This window comes from Globicephala melas, chromosome 9 (assembly GCF_963455315.2).
Source record: "Globicephala melas chromosome 9, mGloMel1.2, whole genome shotgun sequence".
NCBI lineage: Eukaryota > Metazoa > Chordata > Mammalia > Artiodactyla > Delphinidae > Globicephala > Globicephala melas.
In genome coordinates, this window is record NC_083322.1 from 103,073,267 (window position 1) to 103,090,339 (window position 17,073).

A 17,073-nucleotide genomic window follows, 5' to 3' on the forward strand; every position below is an offset into this window, starting at 1 on the left:
AATCACCTCCCCACCCGGCCCCTCCCAGCTCAGGCACAGGACATCTCTCCCCGTTTGCTGTCCCCAGATGATCTTGCCAGCACTCAGGTCTGGAGGAAACATTTGGCGGGGTCCCCTCCAAACCCCACAGCTCGCTCCCAGAGCTGGCCACGGGGGCCCTGGCTGTGACGTTGCCCAACCACTTCTGCCCCTCCCAACTACCACGCGTTTTCTAAGGTCAGACATGACTCACCTTCGCGCCTCTGTGAGAACTTCAGCTCCCTGATTCTCCCCATGGCCCCACTCCCCAGCCCAGCTGGGAACAAGCCCTTCTGTCCACTTTCTTTAGAGAAAACTTGATGTCCCTGTGAGCACTCTGCCGTGCCTTACGGCACTGGGCGATCAGTCTGCAAGCTGTAACTGCTAAGGTCTGCGAGGCAGCGGCTGCATCAGCCAGCCAGGGAGAAGGGCTCAGTCAATATTACTGGTATTGAATGGAAGGGCCTCATGTCCTAAGAGTCACAGAAACACAAGTTCAAACAAAGCACAAAGCCAACCTAAACGGTGCAGTCCCAAATCCTAAAGTGAACCCAGTGGGGAGGTGACAGGAGGGCGGGGCCCAGAGCAGCCTGGCCTCCAGCAGGGGCCCTGCTTTCGGTCACACACACCTTGACAGCCTCCAACCGTGTGGTCACTGATCTCCGAGTACAAGCAGGACATACTGGCCCTCAGATGACCTGACAGTTCAGTGCCGTGAGTCCCTCGTCCCCAAGCACATCCTCCCGGTGGGCCAGCCCTCACCACGGCGGGGGTGGCGGGGGGACACTCACGAGCCCTCCACCCTCCAGCCAGGCCTTGCCTCGTATCCCGCTCTCGCCAGCCGCTGGGAAGGACCCGGAGTTTGCTGAGACCCTCTGGTCTTGCCACACCGATCACGTGCTGCTTCCCGTTTGCCTTCTTTCTTGGGAATTTTCGGCGTCTTGTGAGGTCACCACCTTGGTGCTTCTCCTCCAAGTCACCTGCCAGGAGGTGACCTGAGCACGTGCTCATCTGGTGTCCAGATCCCGCAGAGATCTCACAGCAAGCATGCCTGATGGATGATAATGACACCCACGGCTGCCGCTGCACGGATGGCCCTACCTCGCAGCCCCGCCGGCCCCCTGGTTACAGCGATTGGCAAGGTGACACCCTCACTGCACAGGGAGGCGACCTGCCAGGGCTAGCAGGACGGAATCACTGCAGCTGGGTCCGAGGCACAGAGATGCTCCTCCACGCGACCCACTGTGGTGTCCTGTTGACTACCACACAGAACACACACACACACACACACACACACACACACAGGCCCCACAGGCACGACACACAGAAGCCTCTGCTGCCTGGTCTCACTTTATACACCACAACCCAGTACAGGATGGTACCCCATGCAGCACACAGTCACTTATTTTAATTTCGTGTACCAACGTGTCAAGATGTTCCACAAAGATCATGATTTCCAAGTGTTTTGCACTGCCCCACAAAACAGAGGTCAGAAAAAACTTAACATGTACTTTTAAATGGGAAGCAATGAACCTGCTACCTAATAGTCCCTCTTCAAAACTTGAAAGACTTAGACAGTAGGCAAAATATATATATATATTTTTGATGCTGTGTCTCACGTTTTGGGAAATTCAGGAAAATGAGAATCTTTCCAACTGGCCTCCTCTTGGTTTGGTGATGTATGGTAACCTCTGTGGTCTCCACCAGGCACCGCAGGCAGAGACGGCAAATTGGAAGATGAAGACGACAGAATCTTTAAAAGGTGCCCCATCAAAAGCACTGCACAATGTGTCAACTACGAAAAGGAGTAAGGAACTAAATAAACCAGAGGCGTGGACACGAATCTAAATGACATGCTTTGAGCTGTTCCTCAGAAGAAACCGGGAAACCAAGATACCCGAGCCCTGGATGGAGTTCAGCCCTGGACGGGTTTCTCCGTGAGACTGTTTCACAGCGCACATCCCATCCCAACAAGCTCGAGACCAGCTGCAGCTAATGCTCAGATGCTGTGAGATAATAGTTCTCCCAAGCTCAAATGGGGTTTCTCGGTTCAGAGGAGATGCACTGCACAGATAAAAACGACTTCCTCTAACTGCTGATTAGATAAGCGGGCGCAGCATCCGTACTCAAACGCCAGCGCCCCAGCTCCAATTAGCCCAAAGCCCACTGTTTTCCACCGTGAAAAACTCTCTCCAGCATCTCCCATCAACCCAGGCTGTGGAGAGGTGCTACAGCCCTCACCCACCGTCCTGCCACCGTCATGGTGCCCCGCCTGGAACTTCAAAACAAAGGTGAGATCTGGTACCAGGATCACCAGTGAAAAAGGTATGAAACCTCTTACGGTTCACACTTTAGGTCTGGAACTCATGATGGAATAAAGCAATGTTTACTTCAAGTGAATGGACCAAAAAAGAGAATTTATGTGTAGACACAATCATTTTCCTGGATTCCAGGGGGAAGAACGCCAGATTTTTTTCTACTTTTTTTTTTCTTTCCGTTTTTGCCAGGGTGAATCAAACTCTGGTCAAAATCTTCCAAGGGAAGGACCCAAGGACCCAGGCTGATGCAAGAATTCAGCTTCTAGAAGGCTCCAAACACCACTCTGGGGTATGTGACCTGCAGGAATTACATCCTACGATAAACCACCCAGGAAGCAAGGGCTGTCACCGCCCTACTTTGGGCGTAGGTCCTGAGCAAGGGAAGAACATTCTAGAATGTGGCAGGCAGGCACAAACACACGTCATCGCCCCGTATTCAAAAGGCACCCAACCTCGCATCTCCCTCTGCATTCGAGTGACTACTACACAAGGTCATCCTGACTGTCCATGGAGCCGACCGAGCCTTTGGAAAGCCTCCTTCAACCTCAAACCAGCCTCGCGTCTTTGGCTGTCGGCTAATTCATCCACCCCCTGGGCATTACTGGGCTTCTGCCCCTGGGTCTTCCCTTTGATTCTACTCTAAATCCTAACCTTGCCAGGCATCTCTCTTAGGGTACCATCTGGTTTTCTGGCCTCAAATCTCTCTTCTCCATTTCTGGCCTCTCCCTGTCTCCTCTGCTCCAGCCCAGCAAGCCTCCTTCCCTGCCAGCCATCTACACTCAAAGGGGAAGGGGCTTCTGACTTTACCCACAGTCTCTCTTGGGGCTGGAGCCAGCCAGCCTGCAGTCCTCACCCTTCCTCTCCAGGCCTGTGCACTCACTGATAGCATGCGGCAGCTGGAGGACCCCTGCCCAATTTTAGGACAGGGAAACCCACACAAGCAAAGGGAGAGCAAGGCAGTAATGGGTAAAAATCCAGGCCCGAAGGAAGAAAGCAACGTACGGGTTATTGAACAAAGGAGGAAAAGAACTAAGCTTTTCGTTCCTTTACTCAGTCCTGTTAGACGCCCGTCCTGACATCATTTCTACAGGAGACACTTTTAATCACCCCTGGTCAACAGCTGTCAGAAGAACTCTCGACCCATTTTCCACTTCTCTAGGGCACCTGCCATGGGTCACTGAGTAAATTTGGGGGTTGCCTTAGGAGGTCACTGAGTGCATCCTCCGTTTTAGCAGTTTCATACACAACCACTTCAGAGGCGAGATTTCTCTCATTTTTAAACAGACCACTTCAGAAGAACGAGCTAGCATCTCATTAAGTAGACTGTCCTGATGACTAAATCCCTCATGGCCAGGAAGTCCTCTCCTGTGTCTATCTTACATTCTTCACGCTGCACTTCAGACCCTTGCGTCCTCTATTCAGACCCAGAAGAAAATGGAGCTAGATGAGAGCCAGAGCCTTGGCCTGGCCTTACTCCTCTGACCACCTTTCCACACAGTCCTCCAGGACTTCCCTCAAGACTGCGGGAAGGCTTGAGGTGCAAAGTCATTACTCTTCTCATGCTGGGAATGACCTGCCACCAGTGAGGTGCTACCTCCCCATCTTAGGGGGCTGGTTTCTACCTTTCCCAACAACTTGTTGATTACTCAGGTCTGTTCTGGTTGGGATTAGATTTGTCTAAAACTGGTAAGGAGGGCTCAGAGCTTTTCAAAAGCACCCCTTGGCTCCTTCTAAAACAGACACCCAGTGATCTACTATCACCTAAGACTTTCCCATCTTTTCCCATCTTTTGGCCTCTCGCCATTTCTCCTTGACATTTCCACCGGAGCAGCCAGCACCCTTGACTGGACCTTGGGTCTGGGGGTAGCCAGCACCTCAATCTCTCTCTTGGTCTTGCCCTCTCCTAACTGATCCCTCCCCCGTCTTCTTGGCTGTCTTTTCAGTTTGCTTGATCTCTGGATCACATTTTTTTAATTAGTAAATTCCTCTTCTATTCCTGGTGCTGCAAATCTTATCCATTGTCTTTCCCTTCTCTCAGGGGAAGCCACAACAGGCTCCTTTACTCTGCCCATAAACCTTTAAAAGATCTTTTTCTGCCTTTTACTGTCTGTTTCTGACTTTGTTATTCTGTCTTCAGCAAAGCGAGTTTGCATGTTTTCAGTTACCCCTGGAGACCATTCTGTGAGTTGAGTTCCGATGCTGCCGCCAGTTTGAAATGAGGGCAACAAGGCTCAGAGGTCTGCCTGGGAGGGGCCCAGGCTCCACCCTTGCCCTCCCAGGTGCACCTTCTCCTGGGCCAGCCTCCGCCCTCCTCACCATCCTCCCCGGTGCCTTCTCCCTGGCTCTTCCTTTTTGTGCTGTGCTGCTCCGGCTTCTGTGAAGGGAGGCCCCCCCCCCCCCCCCGCCCCCGAGCAGGGCGGGGCTCCTGCTTCCTGTTGTCTGTCCCCTGACCCTCCTTCCTTTGCTTTCTTCCCAGGGAGCTGAGGAAACGTGCCTTTGAGTGCCTTTCCTTTTACTTCCAGCTTCGAATTCCCCATCTTTTAAAGTGGTCTCCTAACGCTATTGACATACTTCATTTGTTCAGTGCTACCAAAGAGGCATCACTTTAATAAACAACCTACCACCGCCTGCTCAAGCCAGCTGGTTTCCTTCAAAAGCCATAAAGGATGGTTTCTAAAGCTCACTGGCCGAGCGTGAACAGCAGTCAATTTCCTCGATGCTCCTCTCTACCCCTTGGTCTCTGGGATTCTCTCCCACTCACCTGTCTCCTTAAACCTGCCCGCTGTCTCCTCCTGTAGTCTGTGCTTCTGTCTTTTCTAGTTTCCTGGCAGTGACCCATCACTCCTCTGTCCCTGGCCCCCACTTCCAACCACCTTCCCTGCCTGTCCACGTGGCAGCCGCTGTTTACAAACCAAGGAAAGAGGATGCTTGGGCATTTGAAGTTTTACAGCTCTGAAATTCAGTCTTTAGAAACCTTACGCTGAAAGGAGAAGTGGGTGAGCATCGTGTTGCATGGCGAGCGAGCACTGGAGAGAGCCTGCGGGAGATCACACCCCCCCCAGCTGTACCAGCCACACCTGCACGGGCTCTGTCAGGACCCAGCCCGAAGTTCACCACCAGAACGCAGCCTTGGAACCAGGGGCTTGATGACCTCTTACCAAGGCAGATCACCCACAACCTGAAGTTCTTAAGGGGTGGTATATTTAGACCGTGAAGGCATTTATAACGAAGGCTTGTTTACCTACACCAAGTGGACTCTTCTCCACTCTCCAGGAACCGGCCCGACTTTCAGTTCTCTACAGGTTGCCCAAGGTGACCATGGCTGTCAGCCTGCACAGCAGCTGCAGGGATTTCGGTGCGGGGGCGGAGGGGGGCGGCTCCCCAGTTTCTCCATAATGACCCCGGAGTCCTAACTCTGATGTCTGGGTTCTCGGTTCATTTAAATGGTTAGTGGGTACGTATCCACATAATATCTTCTGGCTTTTGGTCCCTGAGCCTTTGCAAATTTTTATCATGTATACACACCCTCATTGTCCTAATGTTTTTATTTACATTTGATCTTTTGATTTATGTAAATGTGCCTTGAAAGGAAACTTTGCAGCAGTACAGGGTGTATGACAAACCAGTATCTCTTGTAATAAACAGAAGACAATCTTAAACATAAGTGCATCAGTTACAATAAAGCATGCTCTTTTGTGTCTCAGCTTTGGGAAACCCTGAAAGGATGTGTGTGGAACAAAAGGCAAGGTCCACAGACCTCCTTCTCTCCCCCTACTCACCCACATATACATCTTCTAACAGGGAAAAGGGATTCAGAAATGTACATGTTTTCTTGGTTCATCTACGTCAAAGGGCTTTAGCCACTATCTTTGTCTGTTTGTACAGCTAATTGTACAGCTAAATTAAAACAGAAGAACCATAATACCCAGCGTCTACTTGGTTTCCAAGACACATGAAAACGTACAAACTCTGTTTCTTAGTTATCACATTAGGGTGTCCTACAGGAAAATAACTGGCGATTTTCAGAACCCCGAGAACTTTACACACGTGCCCTCCGTGGCCGTGGCTCTTATGAGCTGATCCACATGAGATCTGTCCTCCCTGTCCTACCTCATTTCCACCTGCGTACCCTTCATGATACTCTTTTGTGCAGATAAGTGGCTCTCAACATCACAGTTTTATCTTTATAAAAAGAAAAAAGATAGGTACTCCAAGGAACTGTTGACTCATTCGCTGATGAGAATAGGGTATCATGGAGTGAAAACCAGTCTTTGAGTCAGAAATTGAGTCTCCTTCTGACTCCGCTACGTGACCTTGGCTAATTCACTGCATTTCTCTGGGCCTCTGTTTTCTTAAAGAGGGTGGACTGAGACTTCTCACCATGAACTGTAGCCTGGGTAGGTTAACCAGGGGAGAGATTGCAGATACACATTCTTTTATGGAGAAGGCGTGTAAATGTCCGCTAGTCAAGATGATCTAGATCTTTTTTTAACATTAAAATTTTTCTACTTGTCAAATTTTCTACTTTCAGTTAAACTGGACATTCAAGAAATAGAGATGTGAAGGGTAACTAAAAATGGCCAGATTCAGCTCCTTCTAAACCAGAGCTATGAAATGAACAGCCTATGGCCATTACACATCAAATGGATAATTTTCCCTGTCTACAATCCATAAACATGGGTGTTGCTGCAGTGCGCTGAGGACATGAGGCCAGTGAGGTGCCTGCTTTGGGAGATGCTCCGCAGATTGGCCACGCCGCTTCCCACACAGGGCTCAAGACCACACCGAGCGGGGTCTCCCGTCCTGCATGTTGTGTTTTCTTGACATGGGGGTTGAGGGGGAACCACAGGTGAAATGACTGTAAAGAGACAAAGGTCCAGGAGGACTAGAGCACGTGACAGTCTGTGGACAGGAGGCCACTTACCCAGTCCTCTGTCACCCTTGGAGCTCTGCTGGCCTCCAGACGTGGTGGAAAGGTCTTCAGGGACAGGCATGGGTTCATCGCCATCGTCGGGGGTGTCACTCACCGGGGGGCTTTCCTTCCCTGAGGAGGCAATTAGGAGCTTGAGTTTCTGGGGACATGGTCACCCCTGGGGTGGTGGTCACTGCGATGGGCCTCACCGTGGTTTGGCTTCATTCGAGTTACTGGATTGAGTTCACGTTTCTCTCTGGGGATTAGAACCTGCTTTCCTTTTTATAAAATAATACCATTGCCACACCCAAAACTGAGAGGACACAGATGTGAAAAATACATATCACCTAGAGATCACCACTATTAAAACTGTGGTGTGTGTGTGTGCGTGTGTGTACACATACATGGATACTTATATATTACGGATAATGCGTGGTGACATATTTTCTTCATCAAAATAAACTGTACTTTTTAGACATTCTCATAACCAGTGGCCCTACTTCCATAACTTTGTGGTGTCTGTGTAATACTTCATTGCATGGGCACACTAGGATTTATTTAAATCCTTTTTCTATTTTTGAACTTACATTGTTTTCAATCTGTTTTTGTTTTTTTTTTTTTAATGAAACAACACTGTGGTAAACCTCCAAGCAGACAGCTTCTGCCCACGTTTTTAAGAACCACCGTAGTATAAACCCCGGGAGTTTCGTGCCTGGGTCAAAAGGCATCCACGTTTTTAAGCCTCTTCACATGTTAGGGCCACATTTTCCCCTGTACGTTTGTTCCACTTTGCCCTCCTACAAGCCTGCTCACCACACCCTCATATTATTTTGCTTTTAAGGTCACCAGATTGAGTGTCCTGCTCAGAGCTACACATTCTGGGTCTGTTCACTCTCTTTTTCCAGAACCAGGGGGCAGGTATTTTGCCAGCTGCCCGATTTGATTAACTTGATGGGGCCGGGAAGCCTGGAAGGAGGATGAACAGGGAATCAACACGATTCTGCCCCACGTGCACAGAGGGTCTGCCACCAGACCCTCTTTGAGGAATTTTTATCCTCAAAATATGAAAGCAAAACAGAATCCACACAACTCTAAAAGCTGCTTCACAAAGTAGGATTTACCAAATGAGATAGGGTTTTACGGGATGCCCGACTCTGTTTTTGACTATATTATAAGGTTTCATCAGAAGCTCCAGAAATGGGGAAATCCCTCCCACTCCCAAGAATTCAATACTGGGAAGCCTAGATGTGTAGAAAATGCTCCGTCTCCTTTGAAATGGAAACCCCTGTACCTTCTAACATAGATGTTACCTAAAATTGAGTTAGGAGACAATAAAACCAGGCAAGGAAAGAGCTGGTGAGGCCCCCAGTGGATGCAGAATAGCCCATGAGCACTGCTGTGGAAGACAAGCCTGGAAGACAGGGCGAGGCAGAGTGCGAAATTGTCTTGTTTGTTTGAATAAACCACCTGCGAAAGCGACACAACCCTTCAGGGGAAGGGCAGCATCCCCGGCATAGGAGACGACCCTTCCAGGAATAATTTAAAATAGAAGCTGCAAGGCACCAAGGCGATGCTTTGGGGAATAGTATCGCATTCTCTAGCAAACAGACATCACAGGGCTTCCCTGGTGGCGCAGTGGTTGAGAGTCCGCCTGCCGATGCAGGGGACGCGGGTTCGTGCCCCCGTCCGGGAAGATCCCACATGCCGCGGAGCGGCTGGGCCCGTGAGCCATGGCCGCTGAGCCTGCGCGTCTGGAGCCTGTGCTCCGCAGCGGGAGAGGCCATAGCGGTGAGAGGCCCGCGTACCAAAAAAAAAAAAAAAAAAAAAAAACAGACATCACAGTTTAATATTCCAGCTTAGCTGTAATTACCTCAATTGGCATATTTTCAGAAAGAGCATTATTGGGTATATTTGGATAGCCAATACAAGATGGATAGTTAAAGGTGGGGCAGGCTGATAAGAATTTCCCAAGGAAAAGCCAAAGCCCAGAGAGAAATTGATTGAAGTGCTCGTGGTACACTAAATGTGCATTCCATCAGTAATATTTGCATCGCCCTAAAAGGAAGACTTTAAAAGTAGCAACAGCTAAAGACGCAGTGTTACTGTTCACCTGTACAGGTGGGCCAAAGCTCTGAACAGGAGCCCGCAGGAAGCATATGACCAACTGACAACTCTTTTTTCCTTCTGATTTCCTAGAGCTATGGTCTTCAAACCTTGAGCACTTCAGGGAGGTGGTCAGAGGACTCTTTTTCAATTCTTTTTTGGTAAGAATAATATATTTTTTAAATTATTGAAGTAAAGTTGATTTACAATATTGTGTTAGTTTCAGGTATACAGCAAAGTGATTCAGTTATACACACACACACACACACACACATATTCTTTTACAGATTCTTTTCCATTATAGGTTATTAGAAGATATTGAATACAGTTCCCTGTGCTATATAGTAGGACCCTGTTATTTGTCTATTTTATGTATAGTAGCGTGTATCTGTTAATTCCAAACTTCTAATTTATCTCTCCCCCCCTTTCTCCTTTGATAACCATAAGTGTGTTTTCTACGTCTGTGAGTTTGTTTCTGTTTCGTAGGTACGTTGATTTGTATCATATTTTAGATTCCGCATGTAAGTGATATCATATGATATTTGTCTTTCTCTGTCTGACTTACTTCACTTCGGGTGAAAATCTCTAGTTCTTCCACAGAACTTCAATATACGAAACCCGTCCTCTGTGCCCATCTTCAGCCTCTGGCTGAAGGACCAGAGGCCCAGGCCACTTGCTTCTGCGAAGACCCCCAAGGAGCCTCCACAGAACGGACCATGGGAACTCTGGCCCAACAAACTGACCGGATCATTAAAGGTACAGAGTGTGGGGTGTGCACGTTCGCCTTTCTGATTAACCAGCTGTCATGGTTACGGGCTGGGAGCGGGACACTGAGAAACTAGACTGTATTCATGTTTTGTGTTTTTTTGTTTTTTTTTTTGTGGTACGCAGGCCTCTCACTGTTGTGGCCTCTCCCATTGCGGAGCACAGGCTCCAGACACGCAGGCTCAGCGGCCATGGCTCACGGGCCTGGCCGCTCCGCAGCATGTGGGATCTTCCCGGACCGGGGCACGAACCCGTGTCCCCTGCATCGGCAGGTGGACTCTCAACCACTGCGCCACCAGGGAAGCCCTTGTGTTGTTTTTTATTCTGAGCTTCCTGATGATAACACTGGAGAACTCTGGGATCAATTTAGATGCCCGGGCACAAGGAAACCAAGGGAGCATCATAAAGAATTGGGATTTATCCAGTGAAGGGATGTGGTCTCTCTCCTCCATTCACGTGAAAAATGCATCCACATAATCTTTTTTCAAACTTAGCTGATTCGTTTCTTGGGAACAGGACCAACTAGAACTTGGTGAGATCCTAGGCGCGCTTCCGCCTGGCTGGGCTCCTGTGCTGAGCTACAGCCCAGCAGTCCTGCAGCATCTCAGCGCTTTCATTGTTTCCTACACGGGGGAGGAAAAGGAATAATGGAAACAGTAGGGACCATGATTCTAAATACCCTGGGTCGGGTCGATCCGTAGGAGCTCCCCACGCAGAAGCAGCGAGAATAAAACATGAGTCTCGGCGTGTGCAGGGGCATCTGGTAAAAAGTCAGCACTGGAAGAGAGCGAGGTGAGACAGCCGCGTGCCTGTCACGAGCCCTGCTGGAATTCAGCCTCACCTCGCCCGCACTCTGTGATGGTTTTTAAGAGCTCATCTGATTTGCCTAAAAGCCCCCAAGTTTGAGCAGCGGCTACTGAGGCATTAATCACTGGCTTGAGCCTTGGTACTCAGCGACCCTGGGATCCTTCCCCTGCTGGAGATTTCCACGATGAACCTCCACCACTTCATCAAAACCTTCATGGGGAGCAAACATATTTTTATGTGTTGATTTTAAACCAATTTACCCAGTTAACCGCTTAAAATACAACACCGGGTATAAAATACAACACCATGATAAAAGATAAGAAAATGAAGTTATTAAATCAAGCCAACACACAGCAGATATTAACACACTGTGACTAGAAGTTAGTTGACACGGGGTACAGCTCAGATCTGACCAATTATAAGACAGATTCCATAATAAGTCACCTCTTTAAGACTCTTTCCTCAAGAGTAAAATGAGGCTAAAAAACATGATTTTGGCTTGGCTCACAAGGTTGTTGTGAGGATAAAATAATAAAGTGCATGGATGCTAATATGCTAAATAAGCTTATGGTATTATTTTGTAAATGTAACATCCTATAGAAAGAGGTATGCACAGCACCAAGTGCCCATATGTCCCCCAAGTGCACGTACAATGTCACACAGACACGCAGAACTGTAGACAGTGAGAAATCAAGTATTGAAATGGAAGAATTTAGGAGGTGAGAGGTCATTTTACTTATCTAGAAAAGTGGAAGAAACTTCTTACCAATTTCTACGTAAGTTACCTACTACCCACGTTTCAAATAAAGCTTTACCTATGAGAAGCATTTTGGGCAAATTAGATGAGAAAATTGTATAATTAGCTTATCAGCAGCAAGCAAATATTCCTCACGTAGATTATAATTCGCCCAACAAAGTTCTGTGATTCCCTTTCTCCCTAGTGGATGAGTTTTTACTGTGCACAGTTACCCAGGAGAACATAATTCCTGGGTGTAAATAACAACTGAGAAAATAGACTCTACAGAAGAGTGGGGAAGCTCCTACTCAGTGCCATGTCTGGCTCCCGCGGGACTTCTGATTGGTTATTGAAACTGTGAGTCTCAGCTCCCTGTGAATTGAAGACGGTCCCTGTATCTTCTTCATGGGGGTCTTGTAAAGTTGAAAGGAGAAAAATGCCGAGGGTGGTGTGTGGTAAATCTCAAGCACTCAATCAATGTGATGTGCTCTGATTAACATTTGCACTGACACTTCAACACAGATGAGCCTCATTCCCCAGGCAGGCGATGGATGTCTACAGAGCATAGTTCTTGTTTCCTGGTTCCAACGAACATTACAACCACTAAGAAAACACCCCATAGGGCCCCAGGAGCCTGAGCATCCTCTGAGCTCAATTGGCTCCAGTCCCCCATTTTGCAGAGGACACACAGTGGTCCAGGAAGCATGGAGAACGGTTTCAGGTCTCAGAGCTGGAGGCACAGATGAGGTGCTGACACGGGCCTCACAATTCCCGTCCTCCCACAGGCTGCCTCTTCCCTTAGAACCCAAAACAAACCATAAACCACACGCATAACCAATAATTTGGAAAGCGTGCCAAAGAAAACAGAGACCGAGAAAGCAATAGAAAACTTACCCAAAGGATGAAGGAGATGTGCCCTAAAGGAAAGGATGGCTTTGCTTTAGACACACTCTCCTCCAAGCCTGTTCAACAGCATTTCCTGACTCTGGTGGATACAAGTGGGTAAATATTTATTGAGTGTCTACTATATGCAAGACCCTGTAAACCAGGGCTCAGTCCACATTTAGGATAAATCCCAGGGAAGAAAGAAACAGGTAGTTTGAAAAAAAAGTTAGGTATTAAGTACTTCTCTATTTTTCAAGGGAGTAGTGCACATAGATTAGGTGGACTCCTATGCAATTGCTGATGTTGGAACTTTTTTTCCCTATGATAGTGGCAATTTCGTAGGGTTCAACTTAGAAAAAAATCTATTTTTCTTTTTTGGGAGCAGCATATAACAAGGAATAATTTTGTGGGGAAAGGGGATGATTCAGAACATATTCCTCACATAAATCAAAAATTTAACTTCTGTTTGGCTAAATGTACCTCCTTATTCTACAACTCACTGCCACCTTCCTCCATTTTAGAAATCAAAAAGGAAAAGTGATCATTACAAGGATTGTATTGGAGAAGCAGCAAGAAGTAGAAAAAGTATGCTTCAAATCTCTAGTAAAAATGGCACAATTTGGGCTTCCCCGGTGGAACAGTGCTTAAGAATCCGCCTGCCAACGAAGGGGACACGGGTTCGAGTCCTGGTCCTGGAAGATCCCACATGCCGCGGAGCAACTGAGCCCGTGCGCCACAACTACTGAGCCTGCGCTCTAGAGCCCGCAAGCCACAACTACTGAGCCCGCGAGCCACAACTACTGAGCCCACGTGCCACAACTACTGAGCCCACAAGCTAGAGCCCGCGAGCCACAACCACTGAAGCCCATGCGCCTAGAGCCCGTGCTCTGCAACAAGAGAAGCCACCACAGTGAGAAGCCCGCGCACCGCAACGAAGAGTAGCCCCCTGTCGCTACAACTAGAGAAAGCCCGCATGCAGCAATGAAGACCCAATGTGGACAAAAAATAAATAAAATTTAAAAAATATTTTTAAAAAGGGCACAACTCTTTAAATGCTCTAATCTCTGTTTAGAATGCTCCAAGTTTAACACAATCCAAAGGACTATTTGTGTAAAGTACTACAAGTAGCATTTCCTTTGCTAGGAGTATACAAAAGAAAATTTCAGACCAAATCTTGAATCTTTTTTAAACCAAAGAAGAGTTGGCTTTTTCAGGCCAACCTCACTCTTGACTCCACCCCCTGCCAACCTTCTCTTTAGCCACTTCCAAACAAATCGAGTGTTTAGCATAATGTTAAGGGCAAGAAAAATAGGAGAAGAAAATGAGGGTTTTGTTATGTTTGTTACCAACTGAGGGGATCAGAATATTGACTGGCCATTCTCCTACAAAACTTTCTAGAGATGCCAGCCCAGGCTCGGGCTTTCGGCTTTGCCTTTGGGACAGCAGAGTCTGCATGGACCCAAGGGCTCTCCTCCTCAATGCATCATGTAAGACGCCAATCTGGAAGCCACCCAAGAGGAAGGTGACAAGGGAACACAGAGGATCAGAAACCACGAAGGGGTCTCTTTGCGCCTTTGGGATGTTTAACATCCCGTGTTTCTGGCCCTCTCATCACCTCTAGCCATGGTCTGCAATTCCAGGGAATGGGGCTCACCACTCCTTCAGCTCAGACTGCATCTACCAGCAGCTATCAGATCCTGGCCAAGCCGAAGGAGAGGCTCCAGAGAGCAAAAATTTTTGTTTTTTTCAATAGTTTTATTGTTGTTGCTGTTCTACTTACATTTAAGAAACAAAGTATGTGTTTAAGGGAAATAAATCCAAATAATGCTGAAAGGTAGAAGATGATAAACCAAAGTCTCCGTCCCCTTCTTCTCTAAACCATCCCCTCCTTCCAACCTCAGTCTTCCAAGAGGAAGCGCATGTTTAATAAGTATCACTCCAGAATTTTCCTAAACGTATATACAGGCATGTGGAAAGTGTGTGTGTGTGTGTGTGTGTGTGTGTGTGTGTGATATGTTTTCATTTCAAAGGATGGGATCATACTCTGCATATCATCCTGAAACACACTTTTCTCACCTTCACGTACATCTTGGATGTCTTTCCACATGACTATGTTCCGATGGCCCTCACTGTTCAGAGCTGAACGAACAAGGGCATGGAGGGACCAAAGTTTTCCAGTATCAGCACCAACGCTGCAGCGAGCATCGGCAGAAATGCCCAGTGCCTGTGTGCGAGCATGTCTCCTGGGCTGATTCCTCCAACACAACTTTCGTTTCTACAGATAAGGCCAAACATGTTGACCAATGTTCAAGTCCTCCAACTGTCCACCAACTGCCTACATGCCACAGCTGAAAAGCCAGGAGTCTGCTGGTACTTCACAGCCTGGAGAGCTCAATCCAGACTTTCTAAATGACAGGAGTGGCAGGGACAGAGCAGCGGGGACTGTGGGCTGCAGGAGGCTGTCTCCAGGTCGAGGGAACTTGAATCTCCCCTCCTGCCCATCTCCTGGGAGCAGCGGGCAGGCAGAGTGGCAGCCGCACGCTCAACCCTGATCTCCATCACCAGGACGGACCGAGGCCCAGACGCAGAATTCAGTCACAACTTGGAAACCAGTGTGGGCAGGTTGGCCATGCCCAGAGGACCACATGGGCCATTCTAGCGGAGAGGCTTACCTGGGATTGACCATGGGCCTGAGACTGGAGAATATACAATACTGAAAACCCGACTGCTGCGGACACATCCAGGTTCAGGGCTAGCCAGACAGTGGGCTTCCTGGGCCCATGAATATGGGGCTGGGCAGGCTTGGCTAGACCGGCTGGGGGTCCAGCGCACGGGCATCGCCCAGCAGGACAGCGTGATCCAACCTTGGGCCTCATCTCCCAGGACTTCCCCAGGCCCTGGGTCTCCCATGATGGGAGAAGCTATGTCCAATAGGGCTTGAAATAAACCTATGGTGACTGGGGCAGTGTTATTGCCACGTTTAGCAAATATCCTGAATTGTGCCCCAAACTCTGTTTTCCAATCTACTTTCTCCTTGTCTCTCGTCCGCCTCCTCCCTCCATCTTTCTCTCTCTCTTTCAAGCACCTTCACTGGCCTGTGTTTGGACTCTAGGGCAGATCACCCGTCCTTTCTGCTCCCCCAGAGTATCAACATAGATTGAATCCTTTCCAAGGTGCTCACAGATGTAACAGGAAAACCAGTTTTATCTGGGAGGGAGATTTTTCTGTCCAGCTTGCCACATTGGGATAATCTCTAAGAGCTGAAGTGAAACATGGATACCAATTCCATCTCGGCCTTTCCTTTGGCAGGACAGCCCTCTACCTCCCCCGCCCCCCACCGAGCACCTTGGCTTTGGGAGCCCACTGGAGCAGGCTTCCTGGACTCCCCATATGGGCATCTCACCAGCTCTCACCTGAAACCTGGGACATGTCTTGACCCTCATCAGCATCCATGGTCCTCGGGTGATCTGAGAAAGAGAGGAAGGGATTTTAGTTGACAGCAAATTACTCCTAAGATACGAGAGAGAGAAAGAGAGATAAGGGCCGAGCTCTTTAACAACGGGGCTATCTACCAAGAATAATGCACTTTCCTCCTTACACACTCGCTGGAGGATCAGACCGGCACAGACCTTGATCCTTTTAAAAACAGCATTACAAAGATTTATAAAAATATCATTACAAGGACAGGAGGACCAAATTTGTTATTTATTGTTAATTTCCTACTGCATAATAACCCAAAATGCAAACTGACTGCAACAAAATTAAGCAGAAAATTAAATGGCCCTGGGTCATTGTAGGCACGGAATTCATTCTCTGGGCCGATCCGCAGTTATGTTCTTTCTAATTTACTGAGCATGCATCGATGAACCTTGAGTCAGCTTGGTGACACGCGTACAATCAGCAATCAGAAAACGAAGCAATTTGCTGAAGAATGTCTCATTTACCCAGGCAGGGCTGCATATATGAGCAGCTGCCGTGCTCCGTCCATCAATAATAAATACACCTCCAGCCTGGCAGATGGGCCTCGCGCCGCTGGCTTTGTCCCCCGCTCTTTCAGGGCCCCTGCCCGAGACTCTGTCAGGCTCTGACGCGGGGAGAAGGAAACCTCACGACGGCTGCCAGACCGGACCCGGAGAGCGCCCAGACCTTCCTGTTCTGCCGACACGTGGCTGGCTCCTCAGGCGGGTGGAAAGAGAGAAAGCGAGCCTGGAGGAGCTGCCCTTGGGTGGCGAAGGGGACCGTTCTGCTCGCGGCCACCACAAACACTGGGGAGAGGCCACGTCAGCCGAGCAGGAGGGAGGGATGGCTGCGTTCTGCACTCGGGGTCCTGGCCTGCACCTCACAGGTCTCAGGTAGCCCCGGTAGGTGACATCTGGAGGCTCCGTGGGTAGGAAAGCTGGGGCCCACCAGCAGATGACCTCCACCAAGTCTGCGTGTTTATGCTCTGCTGGACAACCTTCAGAAGAGCGCCTTCTCCAACCAGCCAACGGAGCCTGTTTTGACTCGAAATCAGCTCACTTCCTTCTGGG

The 17,073-nt window shown here is 48.7% G+C and overlaps 1 protein-coding gene across 6 annotated transcripts in view; it reads right to left on the reverse strand.

The window, feature by feature from the left end:
• IKZF1 (IKAROS family zinc finger 1) overlaps positions 1-17,073 on the reverse strand; it is an 88,991-nt gene that overhangs the window by 59,701 nt on the left and 12,217 nt on the right. For all 6 annotated transcript variants that reach the window (XM_030871340.2, XM_030871339.2, XM_030871338.2 and 3 more), the window contains exons 2-3: positions 15,958-16,011; positions 7,261-7,380 (exon numbers count right to left, since the gene is read on the reverse strand). In XM_030871340.2, coding sequence (XP_030727200.1) covers positions 7,261-7,380; positions 15,958-15,997 — 160 coding nt within the window. In that variant the 5' untranslated portion in view covers positions 15,998-16,011. The remainder of the gene's footprint in view (positions 1-7,260; positions 7,381-15,957; positions 16,012-17,073) is intronic.